At 38.3% G+C, this 20,038-nt stretch overlaps 1 protein-coding gene across 3 annotated transcripts in view; it reads right to left on the bottom strand.

Annotated features, from left to right (window-relative positions):
- inpp4b (inositol polyphosphate-4-phosphatase type II B) overlaps window positions 1–20,038 on the bottom strand; it is a 158,742-nt gene that overhangs the window by 1,232 nt on the left and 137,472 nt on the right. For 2 of the 3 annotated variants that reach the window (XM_074686793.1, XM_074686810.1), the window contains 8 exons: window positions 15,561–15,733; window positions 14,028–14,151; window positions 13,328–13,454; window positions 10,817–10,957; window positions 10,399–10,496; window positions 9,939–10,051; window positions 9,341–9,495; window positions 7–3,066 (listed from right to left, as the gene is read on the bottom strand). In XM_074686793.1, coding sequence (XP_074542894.1) covers window positions 2,892–3,066; window positions 9,341–9,495; window positions 9,939–10,051; window positions 10,399–10,496; window positions 10,817–10,957; window positions 13,328–13,454; window positions 14,028–14,151; window positions 15,561–15,733 — 1,106 coding nt within the window. In that variant the 3' untranslated portion in view covers window positions 7–2,891. Of the gene's footprint in view, window positions 1–6; window positions 3,067–9,340; window positions 9,496–9,938; window positions 10,052–10,398; window positions 10,497–10,816; window positions 10,958–13,327; window positions 13,455–14,027; window positions 14,152–15,560; window positions 15,734–20,038 lie in introns of those variants that run through there. The other variant, XM_074686802.1, reaches the window with a different exon arrangement.

The following is a 20,038-nucleotide window of genomic DNA, read 5'->3' as shown; positions in this document are numbered from 1 at the left end:
CTGTGATCAAATAAAGGAGGCGGAGAGGAATAAAGATGGGAAGAAAAAAATAGAAACGTAAACATGGATGAGTTTTAAAAAAGTTTGTAATGAATTCATTTCACAAAGAAATACAAATGTCCTGCATGTAAAAGAGCTACCTAGAAAGACTGTTAGCCTTCTTTGTTGATTAAAGTTTAAGGTTTTTTTAATTTATTTTCTTCACCAAAAAGAAAAACAAAAACAAAAACAGTGCGACCAATACTTGACCATTGCTTCTTTATAAAAATCTCAGCCAGCAGTGCAGTTTAATGTTAGCCCTCTTGTGTCACCTATTTCGATTGCATTCAGTGGTCTGTTTTAGTTTCTTCACCATAGTCCACGTGTTCAGTTAGACCTTCTACAATCAACCCCCCCCCAAAACAAACAAACAAACAAACAAACAAACAAACAAACAAACAAACAAACAAACAAACAAACAAACAAACAAACAAACAAAAAAACCCTTTAACATCATAATCATATATTCCCAAAACAAACCTCTCAGCCAGTCCCCTGAACTTTTTCTCTTTTTGCAGTCAGATCTATTTTCAGTTTCCCTTTTATTCAGACAAGCTGCTGCTAGTGTGAGCAGCTCAAAAATAAGATGTCTGCAAGTGGACTTGTTTTCAGGAAGGACTGATCTAACATTGAGAGTAAGGAAGAGCAAATGGTAAAGCTTGATGCACAGGCGTAGTCCTTGTATTATATCAGTGTGAGAAAATGAAAGCAAAAGAGAGAAAGATATTTGTTTTGTTTTTGTTTTTTTTTTAAAAAAAAGCACCTGTGCCACTCTGAACTCTGAACTCTGTGAGGGTCCTAGACCCTTTTTTTTAGGTTTAGGAACTGAAATTGCCTGATGAGACAGAACTCTTACAAGTAGATTTTGTTTCAAGAAAGAGTAAGTGCCTAAGTAAAATGTATTTTATGCATGCAGGGCTACATGTTAATAGTATTTACTTCTAAAGAATTAAGAAGGGAGGGTGGGCTGTTGTGTGATGGAGTAATGGAAATTTTACAGCTTAGGAAGGAAAATGAAACTGTTTGCCAAACTACACAGTAAATCTGTCATATGAGGAAATGCCTTCAGCAAACAAAGTCTTTGGCAGGTTTTCAGGATCAGGGCTGCACAGGTTCTTCTTCATTATGAATGTTTTTTTACTGTCACCCAACATAAACTCACACAAAAGAAAGCAGAAAAGGACATCCAGGATTAGAATTGTGGGAACTTAGAGTTGGGTTTGCAGCATCAATAAATGACCTCAGTGAGCAGAAACTGTACACAGTATGCATTTCCATTCTGTGATGGATTTTCGTGGGTAAATACAGTTGTCAGGCTTTTTTGTGCTTCTCTGGAGCAATTTTTAAAGCTTCCTTTGACATGTGTTGTAGTAGTGTTGGCATGCAAATAGCATGTTGATTCTCAAAAGGTGACAGAGTTGTCAGGGAAGCGGACTGTGACCTTCATTTTATATAGATTTCATTAAAGCCCCTGTAAAAGACTTTCTGTCTTTGCTCAGAAAATAGACTTTAGAACAGAACATGTGAGACAGGCCTCAACTCTGACAATGTTAGAATCCAGGTGGAAAACAGTGTAAATTATTTATCTGCACTCCATGCTTTAAATTAATCAATGATTATTTTTATGTTTTGTGAAATGATTTTATTTCACTTTCTTGCAATTTTATGTAGTTGTAAAGCACATTAAAATTTATTGTTTATGATATGTGCTCAACGGATAAATGTGCCTTGCCTTTTGTTGATTTTGGAGCCCTCTCTGGAAAAAATGACCACTCACAATGAAAATTTGGGAGTGTTAAAAAAAAAGGTTTCTTTGATGTTCTGTCAACCATTTTGCCCGACACTTATCCCCTCACAGAGGTTACATGCAGCAAAAACTGCAAAATAGAAATTGTCTACAAGTTTGCTTGGACTCTTTGTAACAATCTAAGACTCAACAGCAGCTCTATTAACAACTTAAGTGTAAATCTATGGAGAGCTACACTAACACACATGCAAATCACATTTATACTCCAATTAATCAGTCATGTCACTGGTAGCAGCTGTTCAGAGGTAGACAGAATGATGGTATCAGTATGATGGAACAGACTGAAGCAGTAAAGGTCACAGTCATCAAAATTGATGGTTTGCTGGAGAGTCAAAAGACTGACTTCCTCTTTTTTTTGTCAAACAGCTAATCTGTTGTGGACAACTTTTAATACCTTGTTTATACATGTATGTGTGACTAGTGTCCATTGTTTTGTGTATAAACTTAAAGTAGCTCCACTGTTTTAAGGACAATATTTTTCTTATGACCAATACAAGAGCTTAGTTTTATCAGAGTGAGTCAAATTTCAACCTGCTGCTTAAAGCATAACTGCTGAGTATTTATTTCTAATTTTAGCTAAAAATTGAAGATACAATACAAGTTTTTTACTGCACCACTTCACATTGGCATTGAGATTTGTTTCATGAGAAGTGAAAGCATACTACATTGGCACTAATTTGTTTTTCGTAGATACTGAGCAGGAATTAGTCACAGTCCTATGTTGCAGACAATAAAAGCATAATGATGTCCATGCCAGGCTGATCTACAGTACGAAGATGTGTTAGTTAAAAGTAAGATGTTTTCAGACAAGATTTGTTGGAAATCAGGAAATATTAAACTTCTACTTCCAAAGTAAGATCACTACCCCCAGTCTGTTACTGTTCAGAGACTAAAAGCAAAGCTACAAGCTAAGGTTGATACCAAACAATTCATACCAATTACCCTCGCACCAGACGGCCCATTAGCTCCCATTCTCACAACTCTCATGAGAATCATCGGCAAACACAGAAAGAAAGGAGTGAGTAGAGATGGCATTGTCAGCAATTTATTGATATTTTGCAAGCAGAAAAACAAGACTTAAAATGAGCCACACAACCAGTAAGTGGGAGCTAACAAGCAGCAGGGCAATAGGGTAAAAGTGTCGTGACGCTGGTTTGTTCTCTGTCACGGCGCCAGCCTCAGGGTCCTCCCACTGCCCAATGTCTCCCTGGGTCAGCCGACTGTAGAGTGCCCGTCAGAATGAAACAGAACGGACACAGAAAGATCAAAACACGCAGTGTTAGTACAGTCCACATGCTGTCTAAGTAGGGCCTCAGGCAGGCATTGATCACTTGGGAGCCCACTTAGACACAGAGCATTGGTGATGATTTAGACTGTAAAAGCTGCAGACACAGAGCAGAGAGGTGAGAAACGGGCTCACAGAAAGCTGAAATGGCTGAGATGTAGTGAGGAGACATGCATGAAAGGTGTGATGAGAAACGTGTTTTCATTACATCTAATCCAGATGAGATGCAATCAGTTGAGTCTGGAGTGAAAGAATCATGTTTATAATGGTGGTGTAACAGGTTTCCTTTTTGAAACTTGAGACTTGCATTTAGGTTAGCTTTACAGCACTGACAGACTTGACTTACTGCCAACAGCACTCCAAATCCTCCTCATCAAGTGATTGCAAAAGATCAGAGGAGCCATGTGACAGTCACATAACCAGCATGCATGAAACACCTGATAGTTACCCTGACAAAAGAATAGACTTGTATTTTCCAACAACTATCATTTCTGTTGCCATGAACACAATGCATCCATAGTTATCACCCTCTTTATCAACCTAACCAAAAAGCATTTCTCTTCAGTCAACGCTCGACCACCACTCGAAAGTACGACAACAATCTTACCTCCAGAACACAGCATGCAAAGTTCTGCAGTAACATTGCATATGCTGAATGCAACTGATAAAACTTTGAGAAATAAACAAGGCATCAGATGTGACCTTTGCCTGATTGCTGCAGGACATTGTTTCTATGCTGTATTTGACGTCATTGGATCACCAGGTAACAGGAAAACAAATACACTGCTCTAACTTTAGTAAACAAGAGAGGTGTGACGCATCTAACAGTCACAGTGTTAATGCTCGATAAGCGCTGCATTTAATTGTGCAGATAAATATAGTAAACTTTCATTTTTTTGTTTTCAACCGAACCACTTACAGGTGATGACTTTGCAGCTAGTCTTTCAGTTTGTAAAATAAAATATTCTGAAAAACAGTAACACAACAGACTCACACCCATCTCTGCAAATTAAAAAAAAAGTGTCAAGATATTCTCACCATCTCTAAAGCTTCAGTTTTCCCTTTCATTTCACTATCCTCCCTCACCTCACCTCACCTTTTAGTAACTGTTTAATCCATCTTCTCAAAGACCACTTGATCTCAGAACATTATGGGTTCAATTAAGCCCCTAAACTTAGGTAATATTGTGGAAAACAGAGCTGTTTAAACATTTTAATCTCATTTCAAAAATAGTTGCTGCTCTAAGTGTGTCAGATAGGCTCACTTAGCTTTGAACTTCTTCATTTTGTTCATTTTCTTGGTTGTTCGGGGACTCACTTATACACTGAATGTGAAATTAGCAAACAAAGCCTTTTGTTTATGGTTGACCCATGTCAGAAAACTTGTGATGTCACAATTTAAATAATCATAACCATACCTGCCCCCTTAGCTGGTAATCCCATGTTTCCAGCTACACCTTCGGAGCTAGGCTGATAAAAGACTGTGATGGATTTACTTCAAAGAGGATGTAAAGAGCTAGCGTTCACTTTTAGCTGGATGTTATTTACAATGTTTTTGCTTGCATTGTGCTACCTGCAGTAATCTAAATGCAATGCCGGTCACTTTTTATGACTTGTATGGTAAATAAACGGCATAGACTTTTACATACCCTTAGATCAACATGAAGTTGATCTCCAATAGTGCTGCACGATTTGGGGAAAAGGTGCGATTGGCGATTAGGTGGACCATATTGCGATTGCAATTGTGCTTGTGATTTAATAAAAAAAAGTTGTGTCATCAGTCTACAGACTTGCTTGGTTATTATGGAAAAAAATCTAGAATAAAGCAGAGATGAATTACTGAGGATTTTAATTGTGTGATAATTCTCAAAATATCCAAACTTACTGTATGCAAACAACAATGTACAGCACAACAGTACTGTTTTGTTTGTATTCAAAATGGCACATTTATGCCACTTTTGTTTTGCATGTTTTGTAAATAACATCATTTTGCTGTGTCATTCAACCGGTAACCAAAATAACACCAAATAACTGAGGTAGAGTTTCTTTTCGCCATGAGCGCCTCACTTACTTCTTTGTGCTCCATCTCGTCTAATTAAACTGCCGTACCAGGGGGGCAGGTAGTCACATGACCAGTTGAAACAATGACTGATTAGTCATGTCACGCTCGCTCTCTTACTCAGTCACACACACACAGACACACGCACATCACTCACACAAACACGCTAATTTTTTTACACTTTTTTAAAATAATTGTACAATTGCACCTCTTTTGCGATTATGTAATTGCATGTGCTGACATTGCGATTGCGATTGCGATAATTGTGCAGCACTAATCTCCAACTCTGTTTAATAGCTAACCAATCAGAAACATCTGCTTTTCTTCTGCATCTGTGTTTTTCAGGAATTCTCATGTGTTGCTAAGGTAGAGGACGCTCTATTCATGCTGACACAGAAGGAGCTCATTTGGAGCTAAAGAGACACCAAAACTAACCGTTTAGAAACAGGCTGTCTAGGGCTGGTTTGTTTGGTATTTTACTGAAACATGGTGAGGATGTTTCTTTAAGAGAACAGAGGTCAATATTAAAGGATTAGAAAAGTCAGAATAGACAGTTTGCAACTTAAGTACTGGATTTTCAAATCCCTTTCAACTGGGAGCTGTTTAGCATGTATTGAAATGATACGGACCCAGGTAAGAGATTATTATACAGTGCCATTAAAAGCTCGGTAAAAAAAAAAAGGTTAAATTATACTTTGGGTTCACACATGCAGATAGAGCTAGACAGCTGTAGCTTCAACTGACAGCGTCAAACCACCATCACATCATCGTTTACCATTTTGTTTACCATCTTTAAATTAGCTTCTCTAGTTCTTGAACCCTCTGAAGTTCACATAAATGCTTGGTCTCTGTGCAAAAGTAGCACTGAAACTTTATTGTCAACAGTCAAACTTATTGTAACTTTTACTGGTATGTAGTTGTTGAAGTTAAAACACACAAGATTTGATTTTTTATAGGGGTGCATCAGTTCACACTGTGCAATGCTAAGGGGTATCATTGGATCTGGAGAGACCATAGATCAATCCACTTGATCAAATGAGGTGTTAGTCAAAAGGACTACTATGTTGTTGCAGTATTGAGATATGAAACACCTACACAAGGCTCTGTACTCAAATCGAGCTATAAACAGACACTTGTATAAGTACCTCTAAAACAGGACCCAATCTTTGCATTCTTCTGTGAACACTCCCTTCAAAGAATGCAGGTGCTGAACTGAGTAACTAATGTGTTAAAGTTCCCGGGGGAACTTTTGGTTTGTGTTGATTTTGATGCTCACTGTGGACAATTTACTCAGCCTTTTCTTTTTGCTGGTCTTGTTCTGTACATGTGAAGTTCATGTCTCTGATGAGAAAACATTCTTCTCTCTTTTAAAGTCAGGCAAGCAGAGTTAGGGGGCTCCATGTGTAGAAGTTGTAATCCTGGTCACAGGATCTATCCCTAGCCTGACATGAGTGAGTGCATGTCTTTAACCTCTCTCCTCACACACTGCTGTCCTTTTCAAGCTGTCCTATCCGTTAAAAGCCTAAAAGCCGCAAAATGAATCAAACACGAAATTTATAACTTGCTGTTAAATTCTCAATCTTGATTTTGATGCTCTTGTTGCTTTTGTAGGTCATAAAGAAGCATCAATAAAACTCCTCATGGGAGCTTTAAGAAAACTTATGTTGGACACAAAACTGCCTGTTATCAGGTCACACCAATGCATTTATGAATTAATTTTTAAATATGGATTGAAAAAAATCTGCTTTGGAAACTTATCTGTGTTTGTTTCCTTTAACAACAAAATTTATTGAAAAAGATTCAAAAAGAAAAAAAAACACTGGCACTTGTGATGTAGGTGCTTTGCAAAAACCTGAACTAGGAGACTTACTTAAATTTAAAATGCATTTGGTTGAAATAATGTGCTTTCTTTGTAGTCCAATAAAGTCTTCAAGAAAATTAACAGCTTTGTGGCAAATTGTTTGTTATTGTAGCACATCTTAAGATAACTTTAAATATGCTTTTATTTGCATTCGATTAACTTTCATGGATGTTGTTCATGGTGCTAGCTTCGTTCAGTCGGGACAGTGGGTAATAAAGAGTTTCACTTTTTTAGATAATATCATTTTATGGCTTTTTTCTTCTAAATGGCTGAGTCAGGTTGTCTATGTTTACTTTTAACTGTTAATAATTAGTAGATAATTAGTTGGATGTATGAACTTAGTGCTTAGTGTCATAAGTAGTTATTGAGTAACACTCAATGTGATTTAAGTCACAGGTTTCATTTGGTTTACACTATGAGCTCTGGTTTATTTTGTAATTTGTGCCTTTGGTCATGTGATGTCCTTTTCTTATACTCATCTAACACAGCTGCAGTCAGATCATTACCACGGGCACTTCAGATGTGCACTCTGTCACAACCTCATAAAACGTCTTAAATTAAGATTTCTCAGATTTGGACAGACGCAGACGTGGATGTTTACCCTGCTGGCCACCACACACATTAAAGGCAATAGTGTCCTCACAGCACTCACAGGAACATGCATGGCTGCCTTTAGGTGCTTGAGGGAGGATTGTAATGGGGAGAGGAACACATGTTGATGCTCTTACTGACACATCAAACGTGATAAGAGGAAAATGGTGCAGAAGAAATGTTTGGCATGAATGATGGACGTCAACTTTGATTCATAGGTGGTGCAGGTTATTACTTGAACCACTCATCTACGTTTTTTTTTTTTTTTTTTTTTTTTTTCTTTGAGGGGTCTATACCCCAAATTCTAAATCTTGTGCTCTGGCTGGTACAGTATGTGGTTATACAAAACAGTTGAGCCCAACCTTAAAATCTCTGCAGAAAAACCTGCTGGTAATACAATACAGTGTAAAGCAATTACATTTACCCTGTGCTTCATAAACCCCTGAACCCAATAATCTCATTGTTAAATGCTCAGCAAGAGCAGAACTTATTCAGAGTTTTCCAAACCGCCTGCATATTACCTGGGAATGTAGTACGTAGTGGGCACTGCATACTGCCGACTGCTTTTACTTGTAGTATGTAGCATGACTGTTCTGTTGGGTGTGTTTTGTAGTATACTACTCAGGTTTTCGGTTTTGGAAAGAGGAGCTACAGCTTATATTTTTATTCTTTTGGCCTTTATGCTTTTAATGTACATAACTAAACTATGGGTAGATCTTGACATTTTAGTTATTTTGTTAATCATACCACAACAAAATCATTATATCCAATTTTTAATTGTACACCTAAAGTGTACGTATCATTTATAAAAAATAAATCTGGAAGGGATTGACTTTTATCTTTACAGCTGATGGAAAAATCTCTTCCAAATAATCCATGTATGGTTTACAAAAAGTGAATTAGTAGTTCATATGGGTTTTAATGAATTTGTAGAAGTGAACACATCCTTTACAACTAGAAGTGACAAGATTTACCTGTGTTTCTGTACATCATATCTATTTCAGGGATCATAGCGTTAGTGTTGTTGTATTGTAGTCATATTGCTGATTTATTCCAGTAGATGGCAGTAACTGACCAAAACATGCCACTGGCATTGACAAACAGTGTTAGATCTATGCATCGTGGTCAAGTGGCAACCTCTGGTCCAAGAATATGAGACAATGCGGTAGTGCTAAAATCTGCTGTTTGTTGAGTGTTTGCTTGAGGCTGGCTTTGGAAGTAGCGGAAGTCACATACACACCAAGCCAAAAAAAAGCCATTTTCAAAGCAGAAATTACCCTATTTACAGCCTGGTTCAAAAAAAGTCTCCTGTCTGAGTCGCTAATTTTACTACAGGCTCCCACTGTACGGGGGGTGAATTTTTTACTAACTCGGCCGTTCAGAGAATATTAAGATTGTGAGCTCCCCCAATAAGAGGCACTGAGAAATTTTCTGGATTAGTAGGACATCCAGGGATTTTTGGCATACTGCAGATTTTGCAAGTTTTCACATACTACCTACTACGTACTACATTTTAGCCAAAATAGTAGGCACTACTAGTGTAGCAGGCGGTTTGGAAAACAGCCATAGAAAGACAAATTGTGACTGAGGTGAAAATGTGTGGATGACGGAAATGCAGCAGGTTTTGGATTGGCTGGAATAATAACTTGCACCCGTCACACTTGTTTCTTATTAGACTTGTTTCGTGTTGCTGTCTTACCTTCGCATACAGTCAAGAGCGCGGATGAAGAAATCCTTGCTGAGCTGGTGTTCATCACGGAGGAGAGCACACTGTTCTAATGTGACAGACATGGATGTCCGGTCTTTGGCACTTTTACAGCTGGTGAACCTGATGCCATTTAACCTTCGGCAGATCTGGTGTCAAGTGGAGAAAAGAAAACATTGACAGAGCTTATGCACACTGTAGCTTTCTCATCATTAAAGGCAATTCATGTTTGGCGTTATCAATGATAGACATCAGCACTGTGGAGCCAGCTTTAGTCTCTCAGTCAGGCTTTAAGAGATCCTGCAGTGAAGTGAGTCGTGAGCTTTTTAAAAGCATGAGAAACACTTGAATGACATATAGTCATATCAGGTGAAAGGTCAGTGTTTATCAAGCATTATCTTCTGAAGTCAGTAGTACGTCATATTAAGGTACTTTCTCATTGATCCGTTCAATGCACCAATTTAAAGACCATGAAATATCAAAGGGTCAAACCAGACTACATCTTTCTCTCATTTGACAGGAGGTTGATTTACACTGTTCAGAGGAAACTAGTCTGACAAGGGGAGAAAGTAACGATTACAACACTGCTCACCGTCCCAGCAATCCACAGTATCTCCACATTCTTTCTCTTCTTTGTAACTACATTCTGGCCCAGGGTTTCAAGTAATTCCTTAATGTCAGTCTGTGTCTGAAAACACGGTAGACCTGTTCACAGAAAACACAATGCCGGTAAGTGGTTTAGTCTCTTGATTTTCTGGTAAAAGCTGAATTCAGGAGGCCTTGCTACCACTCAATAAATAATTCTTTTGGAATAATGTCATTATATACATTATGATTGCATTGTATTATAATCAAAATCAAAATAGTTTAACCTTCTTACTCCATACTTATTTTTTGCGGTCATTCATTTCAAAACCTGAATTTCCAGCTGGTTAAAAAAAGTGTATAGATATTCCAGAGTAGGTCAACTTGAGTCCCACTTTTGAAAAATATTTACAAAGATAAATCAAAAGTTTCTTTGGCTTAAAAGATTAAAAACAATTTGCACTTACATTCTAGTGGCACCTTTTCACTTAATGATTTGTAATAGGCTTCTAACATTTCAAAGTTCTTCTGGTTTATTCTCTCTTGTAATGAGATATCTCCAAATCTGAAAAGATGGCAGAGAAAAAAAAGAGGCCGTTATTGTCAGGCAATAACACAGAAAGTTAGAAACAAGGTGACAAAAAATAAAGATACTTCATTTATACTAAAATCTGTATTCAAACATTGGGATGTGAATGATAATATGACTACTTTACTACATTTCCAGACGTGAATGCTTTGTGAGAATTAAGAATCAATAGCAAGCTGTGCTCGACTCTAGTCCCTCACACGCTGGACTTTGTGAACATGTTCACATTAAGAGTGCTTGTTCAAAAGTGCAGCCTGAACCTGAAGTTGTAAAAACTGAACAAAGACTTCCAGTACCTCTCTGCTATAGTTTGCTGCTCATTGATGCCAACATTAAACAGCACCGGGAATACTCGTAGAGGCTTGCCCTCCTTGATCTCCTCTGGTAAGGTCTGGTAAACCAGTCGAGGTAATGGCACTTCTACAGTGAAGTGGTCTCTGAGTCCAGGGAAAAAAAAAACAGGAAAGGAAGTTTAAAAAGATAAAATGTCCCAACAGAAATTCAATATGTTTTGACATGTCCTAGAAATGGATGCCTTCGGGAAGTTTTACGATTTGACACCTGGGACAGGTCTGTGCAGGCTGTTAAAAGAAAGACTCAAGGTTGGTGTGTGTGTTGTGTGTGTGTGTGTGCGCATCAGAAGAAGAGTGTGTTAAGTGAGTGAAACAGAACAGCAGAGTATTAACTTATCACACTTGGTGAAGTCAAAACACTAAGCAGCACTTACACTTGCTTGATCATTGTTTCAAGTGTCTTTTAATTAAAGTCAGGATGAGGGTTCTCTAAAGCATCAACCTGTCATGCTGCCACACTGCTAAACATATGAGATTATACACATTTCTTATTCATATTTAAGTGGAAGATCAGTAAGATCAGAAGTCACTTATTACAGGCTGCAAAGCACAGCTGTCATTCAGCAGCTTGGCATTCACACACAGAGCATTCCTCCACTGTAAAACTCCCTTGGAGATTTCTCTGACGTACTCTGCACATACCAGAGCCCCCTCCACACAGAGATTTAAGACTTAAATAAACACACTCGCTTTTAAAGATGAATGCCGATCAAGCATGTTGATTTATCACACATATACCTAAAAAGTTTACAGCAAGAGTGGATCATAAATTCTTAAAAACATATATAGCCCCTCTCTGTGGCATGTTGCTTGAACTGGGCAGGAAACAGCTTCCCATGGACTGGTCAATATCACCTCCTCTGTTCAAAAAGTAACCACTAATTCCAGCTGTTCACTTAACAGCTTTTCACCATTTTATGTCTAAGTTTCTCTGGTCAGTTCAAACTCAACTTTTGAGCTCATGTAAAGCCATCTTAGCCATGTAAAGAGATTCTTAACCAAGTGGAAATCATAATACAGTCACAATGAATATAGCTCACATGGCAGAACTTTTATACCCATCATATCCTCACTAATTAAGGCAGAGAATCATCTCTAAAGCTCTTAAGGCATTTGAGTGACTCAAACTGTGCTTGCAGAAAGGTGGATTAACTTTTCTGCTATGGCGGCTTTGGTCTCAGTACAGTTACCACCAGCAGCTGGGATGGGAGTGGAAAGTGCCTGATTCAGATTAACCAATATGCAGTATTAGCACTTGGAAGATTCTGGCCCACACACACTCCACATTTCCTAACAAGTATAAGCTTCTCTGTTCTGTACATTTCTAAAATCAGTGCCTCTTAAAGAATAAAAGGCAAAAAGCAGGAAGTGAAATCTGCTGATGGTACATGTAACCAGACTGCCACATAAAAACTAACTAAAGCATTTCCTGGTGGATGACTTTGTTTCCTGGTGCAATGAGGCTTTTGCTCTATATAATCATCCTTTGTGCGTCTTTAGTTAATGAACACCTAAATTGTTGTTGAATGTTTGTGCATAAGTCTATGAACATTTTCTTTAATGAAGTTCTATCTAAAAAACAAATTTAACTTCAAGTCTACAGGCTAATTTTAGATGGTGATCTTTTTTTTTAGGACGCGAAGCCCAGTTACTGACAGCAGATTGTCAAACTGGGCCAGAATCTGAAACAGTCTTTGAGCTGCTGGTTTTCTCCTGAGGGTCTCATGTATGATACATCTGCATTTCCCAGCATCCATCTCTACATTTTTTGCATCCTTGCAAAAAAAAAAAACAGCATTCACCTAAAAGACTGTTAACCAGTGGCTGCTGATCAGCAATAAGCCCTCCAGCAGGCTACTGTCTCAAATGACCTGAATTCAGAGACACACACTCATGAGCTAAAATGTGTTAGACTTTTCGTAACTGCAGCTGACTGACCTTTGTAATACCAAATATGTACAAAACAATCATAAATTACCCCTGTAAGTTGACTTTAAAACTATAGTCAGGCCGAAGTTTTTAAATACAGCCACAAATATCAACAGGGGACATTTTTTACTTTGTTTTCTTTCTGTAATTTCGTCACTGCCTCCTTTTTTGTTTATTTTCAACAAGTATTAAAAGCTCTTAGTGCAGCTGACACCTTATGTTTTGGACCAACTGTATATAAATGAAATTAATGAATGAATTATAAATATTAACTCATACTTAATGCTATGGAACAGTAATATCAGACTTAGGTTGCAAACTTCAATAAAATATGACTGAAATATGATTACTTTTGCACAAAGTTATATGAAAAGTTGCTTGGGAACAAAAATGTTTTTTTTATCTTATTTGTAATTAGAAACAAATAACAGGTTCCTTTAAAAAAAAAAACAAAAAAAACAAAAAAAAACTGCAGTTATACCTTAAGATTTTTTTTAATAATTTACACTTCGAGGAAGAACTCACCGTCGGCCACACACTGAAGGCTGGAGGTCGCTGAGCTCATCTGTCTTTGCCTCTGTAATTTGGAAGGCAACTCTCTGCAGGTCTGAGATTCCAACCTCCATGTCCTCCAGCATCCCGATCTCTTCACCTAAGATTCAACAACTAGATTAGTAGAGACATATTCATTCTTTCTCCCTACAAGGATTTCAAGTTACTTCTGCTGAGATTCTCAGGTAGGAAGTCTGAGTGACTGAAGTTTAACGTGAGTGTGAATAGTTTACAAACTGTCCATATCTTAAGTGGCAGAGGCATCATTCCAAAGGAAATATGATCATAAAAGAGAGAGCTGCTGCATGATTGAGAACTTTGATCAGAGGGATAAGAAATTCTTTGTATCTCCACAAGCCTCTCTTTTATTAGTTTGTTATATCTTTATTGATCCGATAAACACCCATTCCCGAAACTGATGTACTTTCAGGTGAGCAATGTTATGTAAAACTTGAAAACAAAGGGTGTGTAAAGTTCCAAAAATGTGGTGCTTTGACTCTTTAGGTTTTCCTGTGTCCTGACTGAGTGCAGCCTCATATATACTCAACAGTATATGGGATCAGAATAAGAACACCTACGTCAGTTGCTTCTTTTTTAGGAAGAAAATTAAAGCCAGCAAACTGGGTTCAGTAGAGGTTGCCACTTCTGATTTGATTCTCAGAGATTTACTCACTGTAGGTGCTGAGCAGACTCTCAAACTGGGCCACCAGGCCAACCAGGTGGAGCTGCTTTAGGAAGCCTTTGTCATGCATCCCTGCGTACAGCTTCATGACGAAACCACACGTTAAAGCTGCCAGCTGAAAAACAACAGACATAGATGCACAAATTTCAGCCACATTGCCTTTAAGTTATCCCTGGCACAAACCTTTACAGCAGCTGAGTGTGGGGGGCCCCTGTATATCAAGAGTCTGATATAAAGCAGAAACAGAGGGGTAAGGAGGTCGAAGAATAAAAACGCAGCAGCTGCATCCTCACAGCTGCATCCTCACAGCTGCACTTACGCCACAGCATCTGAGAAGATGTCATGCTCTAATATTTTAACAGTTATCTAAAAACATAAATCTGGATATCTGGAGCTGCAGAAGTAAAAACTGGCATGGTGGAGTTTTCGGAGCTGATCAGAGCAGTTTTATGAACTCATATTAAAGAGGGCTGACGAACTGACGCGATAACGATTAAGTAATCAACCAGTGAATCAATCAACCAGTAAATCAGTCAACCTGCAGTCATCATTTCATTTCAGTGTTACCTAATAGAAAAAGGAAACATGGGGACTAACAAAGGGAGAACATGCAGCAAAGAGACGAACCATCATTTGCATATTGAACCTCAGTAGTTACCGTGGAATCCAATTGGTTTATTTCATTAGCATAAAACTATTTATTAATCTCTCAGAAAACTAATATCAAAGAAATGGAGACCGGCAGCTTGTCAGAATCTCATCAGATATGTCCTGTACTATACTGAACTGTAATAAATCACCAGTACATGAAAAAGGAGGTCTAAGGCTAGCTAAGGGATGAAGTTGCAGTTGATCAGTTAAAAAATTAAACAGAACGATTTCAATGTGATTTTTGACAAAAAAAAAAATTAAAATCTGATCTTTTGAGAGCATGGTAAAATAAGTCTGGAGTTGTTTGGAGGCCAGGCAAGAGAGGAGGAAGTGATTAAGGACTATGTGCAAAGGTCAGCAGAATGCACTTTAAACCAGATAGTTAGATAACAAACTGCCTTGTGGATTCATGGGATAAGTATTTTTATTTACAGTCAAAGATACCATACCACACCACACCAAATTATTTATAAAGCACTTTTAAAAGCAACCACAGCTGTAAACAAAGTGCTGTACTGGTAGATAGAAATAAAACAAAAAAAAAACAAAAACAAAACAAAACAAAAAAACAACAACCAAATAATAAAAACAAATAAAAGAAAACATACTTAAAACAATTAAAAGAAAAAAAAAGGGAATAGGATCTGGCAAAGAAACTAAGTCTCGCTGAGGCAAAAAGGCAAAGAATAAAAATAGGTTTTAAAATGCTTTTTAAAGTGAATGGTGATGGGGCCTCTCTAGATATTCAACTTCTATTGGACTATTCTTACAAGCACAGCTTACACATTTATATGCATTCAGACACTGAACAAGATCACCAGAGGAAAATCTGCAGAGTATTCAAGAGTTTATCATCTCAGTGTAGCCACCTACTGCCTGACTGAAGACCACGTCTCTCCTCTGCTGGAGGAGGAAGCCTTGTGGGATGCTGCAGGCTGCCTCCTGCAGGAGCACAAAGGTCATGGCTCTCTTCGCTTTCTCCACCACCTCCAACACACACTCCTTTAACCTGGTCACCAGAGGACGTAGCTGCTCCCTCCAGTCTCCTACAGAGGAATACAGGGTGTTGGAAGAGATGAAATGACAGGCGCAGTGCTTTGGTGGATTCAAATACTTCTTGTACTGCCAGCTGGAAACAACACACAGCTCATCTGTGACACGGAACAGGTTCAACCATTCATGATTCTTAAAGAATGAGGTCGGTTACAGGAAAGAATAACTCAGGAGCAACAGACTGACTAGAAACCTATGTAAGCAAAGTTTACAAAACAAACTTGAATAAAAGCTTGTTGATAAATTCCACATGAAGCCTGGGTTCATTTCTTGGGAGCCACAACAAAATAAAGAAATCAGTACATTTATTATTTGTGACGCCATTTTTATTCCTTTAACAATTACACCTCATTATTTTCAGTATATCTGATTAAATAAAAAAACAACTACAACCATTTCTAAATAAATTCAGGATGATGAATGTACAGCAGTGCAAAGTGTGAGGGCTAAAAGTGGAGCAGACAAACACATCAGTGGTTGGGGTAATTAGAAATACACATAAACGATAACTACACTCTGAAACAATCACACTACCCGTTTCACAGCTCCATAACATGTGTACCAAGCAGTCAAGTATGAAAACAATAGCTCCGCTCTCCTTCTGGAAATCATACTGTTGATGGCACAGCCTGAACACACACTGAACACAGACCTGCTGCTGAAGCCAGTTAGCACAATTTTTTTACACTTAGTTTGTACCACGATGAAAGATGTAGATCATTAAAAATGGCTTGTTAAAACAGTTTCCTGGATAGTATCATTACAACTTTAAGTCATAGTTTTTCACCACATTACATCCAAAATGATCATGATGTATTTTAGTCAATTTGACACACCATCATGCAAATCAAGCATAATGTTTGTTTAAAAACAAAAAAAGGCAATACTACACAGAACTAATGAACCTTGATGATCCAACGACGCAGGCCTAAACACACAAAGCATAACGTTAATGAAAGTAGTTTGACATCTACAGTGATGTGTGTGGCTCTTCATTGTAATAGTGCTGTTTAAATTCTATTTATATAGGTGAACAGCCTCATACTGAAGCTCTGTTGTTGCATTCATCAAATCCTGGGCTTTAGATTTATCAAACAGTGAAGAGATTCACCAAACCAAAGGGGAAGCTTGTCATACTCTTTATACATACTCTACATACCAGTAAACTGCAGATCAACGCAGCCTTTTTGCTCATTTGCTCTGTTTTGGTTAGCTCTTCTAAAAACAAAGTCACCACCTTGGCAGTGAAATTACTTGTTCTCCAACACATCTGTGTCTAAAAGCCAACTTCAACAAGCTGCATAGCTCCCTTTGTTTTCAGGAAAGGTATGTTTTGAATACAGAAAACCGCTGCCTCAAACTGAGCTAAATAGAAGGTTTTACTACACCATAATATACCTCTTTAGTTTTTTCAATGTAATTTTATTCCTGTAAAATGAGGATGTTGGAGGAAATTAGTCTAAGAAAAGAACTGGCAGCAGCATGGTTCTGCAGATGAGCAGTCTCTTGATTTTGATTAAATTTAAAACCCCAGGATGACATTTGTGTTATTATCTGACGTATGACATATGTAAGCCTGTGTCCTTGGGTGTTTTTGGGCAAGAATAAAAAACTTTCCCATTCCTTTTTTTTTTTTTTTTGCAATATGTCCACTCCTGTAAAGTGCCGGAGCATTCAACATAACACGGTATAAATGAAAAGAAATGTTAAATTGTGAATTTTCAATAATAAATAAATATTTTTTTTATGCTTTGCTAAACATTTAAAAAATCTATCTATCTATCTATCTATCTATCTATCTATCTATCTATCTATCTATCTATCTATCTATCTATCTATCTATCTATCTATCTATCTATCCATTAATATACATACATACACACACACACACACACACACACACACACACACATACACACACACACACACACACACACACACACACACACACACACACACACACACACACACACACACACACACACACACACACACACACACACACACACACACACATCACATCACATTTTATTTTTTTATATTCTGTAGTTGATAAGCATTTTAAGACTCTGATGCATGTCTGTAACTTTCTGAAAGAAAAAAAAAATCAAATATTTGAAAAAAACACTTTAGAAAGAAATCTTGACACAGGTGGATAAGCAGGTCCACCATTTAAACCACTGCATTTAGGAGAAAATGACTTTTAATAGCTGAACACTGCGGTGACCACCATCTGCCTGAGGTTTAACACTCTCACATCTAAATCACCTGTACTCTGTATGTGTTGGTTATGGCTGCCTGCTTTGAAGTCCACACCTTGTGGGGAATCTACCTTTTTCAGCATGAGAATTTCACTGAGAAGAAAGCTGAGTAGTTAAACAGACACCTCTGTTTTTTTTTTTTTTAAATATTCCTCAAACATGCAGCTGTTAACAGTTTGCATAGCAATGAGCTTCTGTGTGTGTCATTACTGATCCTGAACAGTATGAGCATGAAAAGTATTTTCTAGAAGAATCTCCTGCTTTCTTTTACCCGGCAAACACACCACAAAGTGCAAAACTTGAAGGAAAGATTCTTTACAAAGGTGGTTATGGTCTGAATGTTGCACACTTCTTCAGACTTCCATCATTAACTGTTGCACAAATGTAATTCTCTTGTCATGCCGTTGCATTTTGAATCTACACACCTTACACATCTACGGCACACTCAAATTCAGTATTCATGTATGCCTCAGTTTGTTGTGCCACACTCTCAAAATTGGATAGAAATGGAGCCTTTTTAGTGTAATTTTATGGTGTCTTAAATGTTTTCCATTCATTATTCCAGATAGGTTCCTGCCTCTTTTTCTCTCTGGCCAACAGGGGGCAGTGTTGGCTAAGAAATCACTAAAATCAGTTTTCTACCGTTCAATCTGTCCAAACTAAACATATTGAGAAGTTCTAGAGTGAAGATTTAGATCAGTATGGATACACCCACACACACACATACCTAGAGTTAGCACTCTGCTCATGAATGTACAGCACATCAGCCTCGCCCTTGCCTTGTCAAAGAAGTCATGTCTTATCTCAGTCTGCAAATACCGCCTCTGCACAAAGACGGCGGGAAACAGAACTCCAGCTGTCATTTCTACACCTGCCCACCTGTCCAAACATCCAAACCCCCGCGACGTCTTGTCACCAAACACCCAAGCTCCACCAATCTCTGCTCGGAGATAACACCTCCGTCATTATTCCATCCATGTTTGTATTTAGACAAGCAGATGACCGCTTGCTCTGAGGCTGTTCACCGTCTTCATAAAGGTTTCTCAGGGGGTTGGGCTTATCTCTCAGACTGGGCAGCGAGCACATGGTTCCAACCTGCCAGACACACACACTCTGACACACAGACATGAAGGCACCAAAAAGGACGCATGCACCAAGACTAGCGCAGATGTCTGAGGATGCATTTGCCTGTGACACACACACACACACACACACACACACACACACACACTCACACACACACACACACACACACACACACACACACACACACACACACACACACACACACACACACACACACACACACACACGCTCCTTGTCGCCTGGTCAGACTAATGCTTCTGCTTCGTGTGCCAGTTGGCAGTGGAAGCAGACTGGGCACTTGTCTGGATTCAAGCTTGAGGCAGGATTTCATTGGATGCAAGGGGAGACTGGGCAGCTTGTGGTCAGCAGTGAATGGCTCTGCATATCAAATATTGCTTTCATCCACTTCTCTGGCAACACTTTCACTTTCTCTTTTTCTAATGCTTAAACAATGGGGAACCTCAAAGTTGGACCAGAGTTCCCACCATCTCCTTCCAACTGAGCCTGTAGATACCCAGAAAACACTGAATTTTCTGTTTATTTCCCTCACAGTGAAAATATATTTTATAGTTCCGCAACATCACACTTGGGCCAAAAAACTCCTCTGAAGCTTAAATTAGCTGCAGCTTTGTAACAGGAATAGGAATCCCAGGTAAGTAATATGTTGCCAGTGATTACCGTGGATAAGTCTGTGCCAATTCTGATTCTGCATAAAGTAACCTGTGGCACACCAGGGTTCCTGTTAAAGCGGCAAAAAAGAGCAAGCATTATAAAAGTATAAAACATGCAACAAGGGGAAATCATAAGCTACATTTATTTCATGATACATGTTATTTGTATTGTGCGGAGTTGTAATGTGTTTTTAGCTTCTACAGATGAATGGGATGAAAATATAGAGTCTAAATCCTCAATGAGTCTGAGCCCTTTAACACACAGCAGGCTGTCTGAAAA

The sequence above is a fragment of the Halichoeres trimaculatus genome, unplaced genomic scaffold, assembly GCF_033239565.1.
Source record: "Halichoeres trimaculatus isolate MK-OKI-2021-1 unplaced genomic scaffold, fHalTri1.1 fHalTri1_scaffold_2, whole genome shotgun sequence".
In the NCBI taxonomy this organism is placed as follows: domain Eukaryota; kingdom Metazoa; phylum Chordata; class Actinopteri; order Labriformes; family Labridae; genus Halichoeres; species Halichoeres trimaculatus.
Note: the sequence above shows the minus strand (reverse complement) of the source record. Positions and strands in the feature narration are given on the sequence as shown.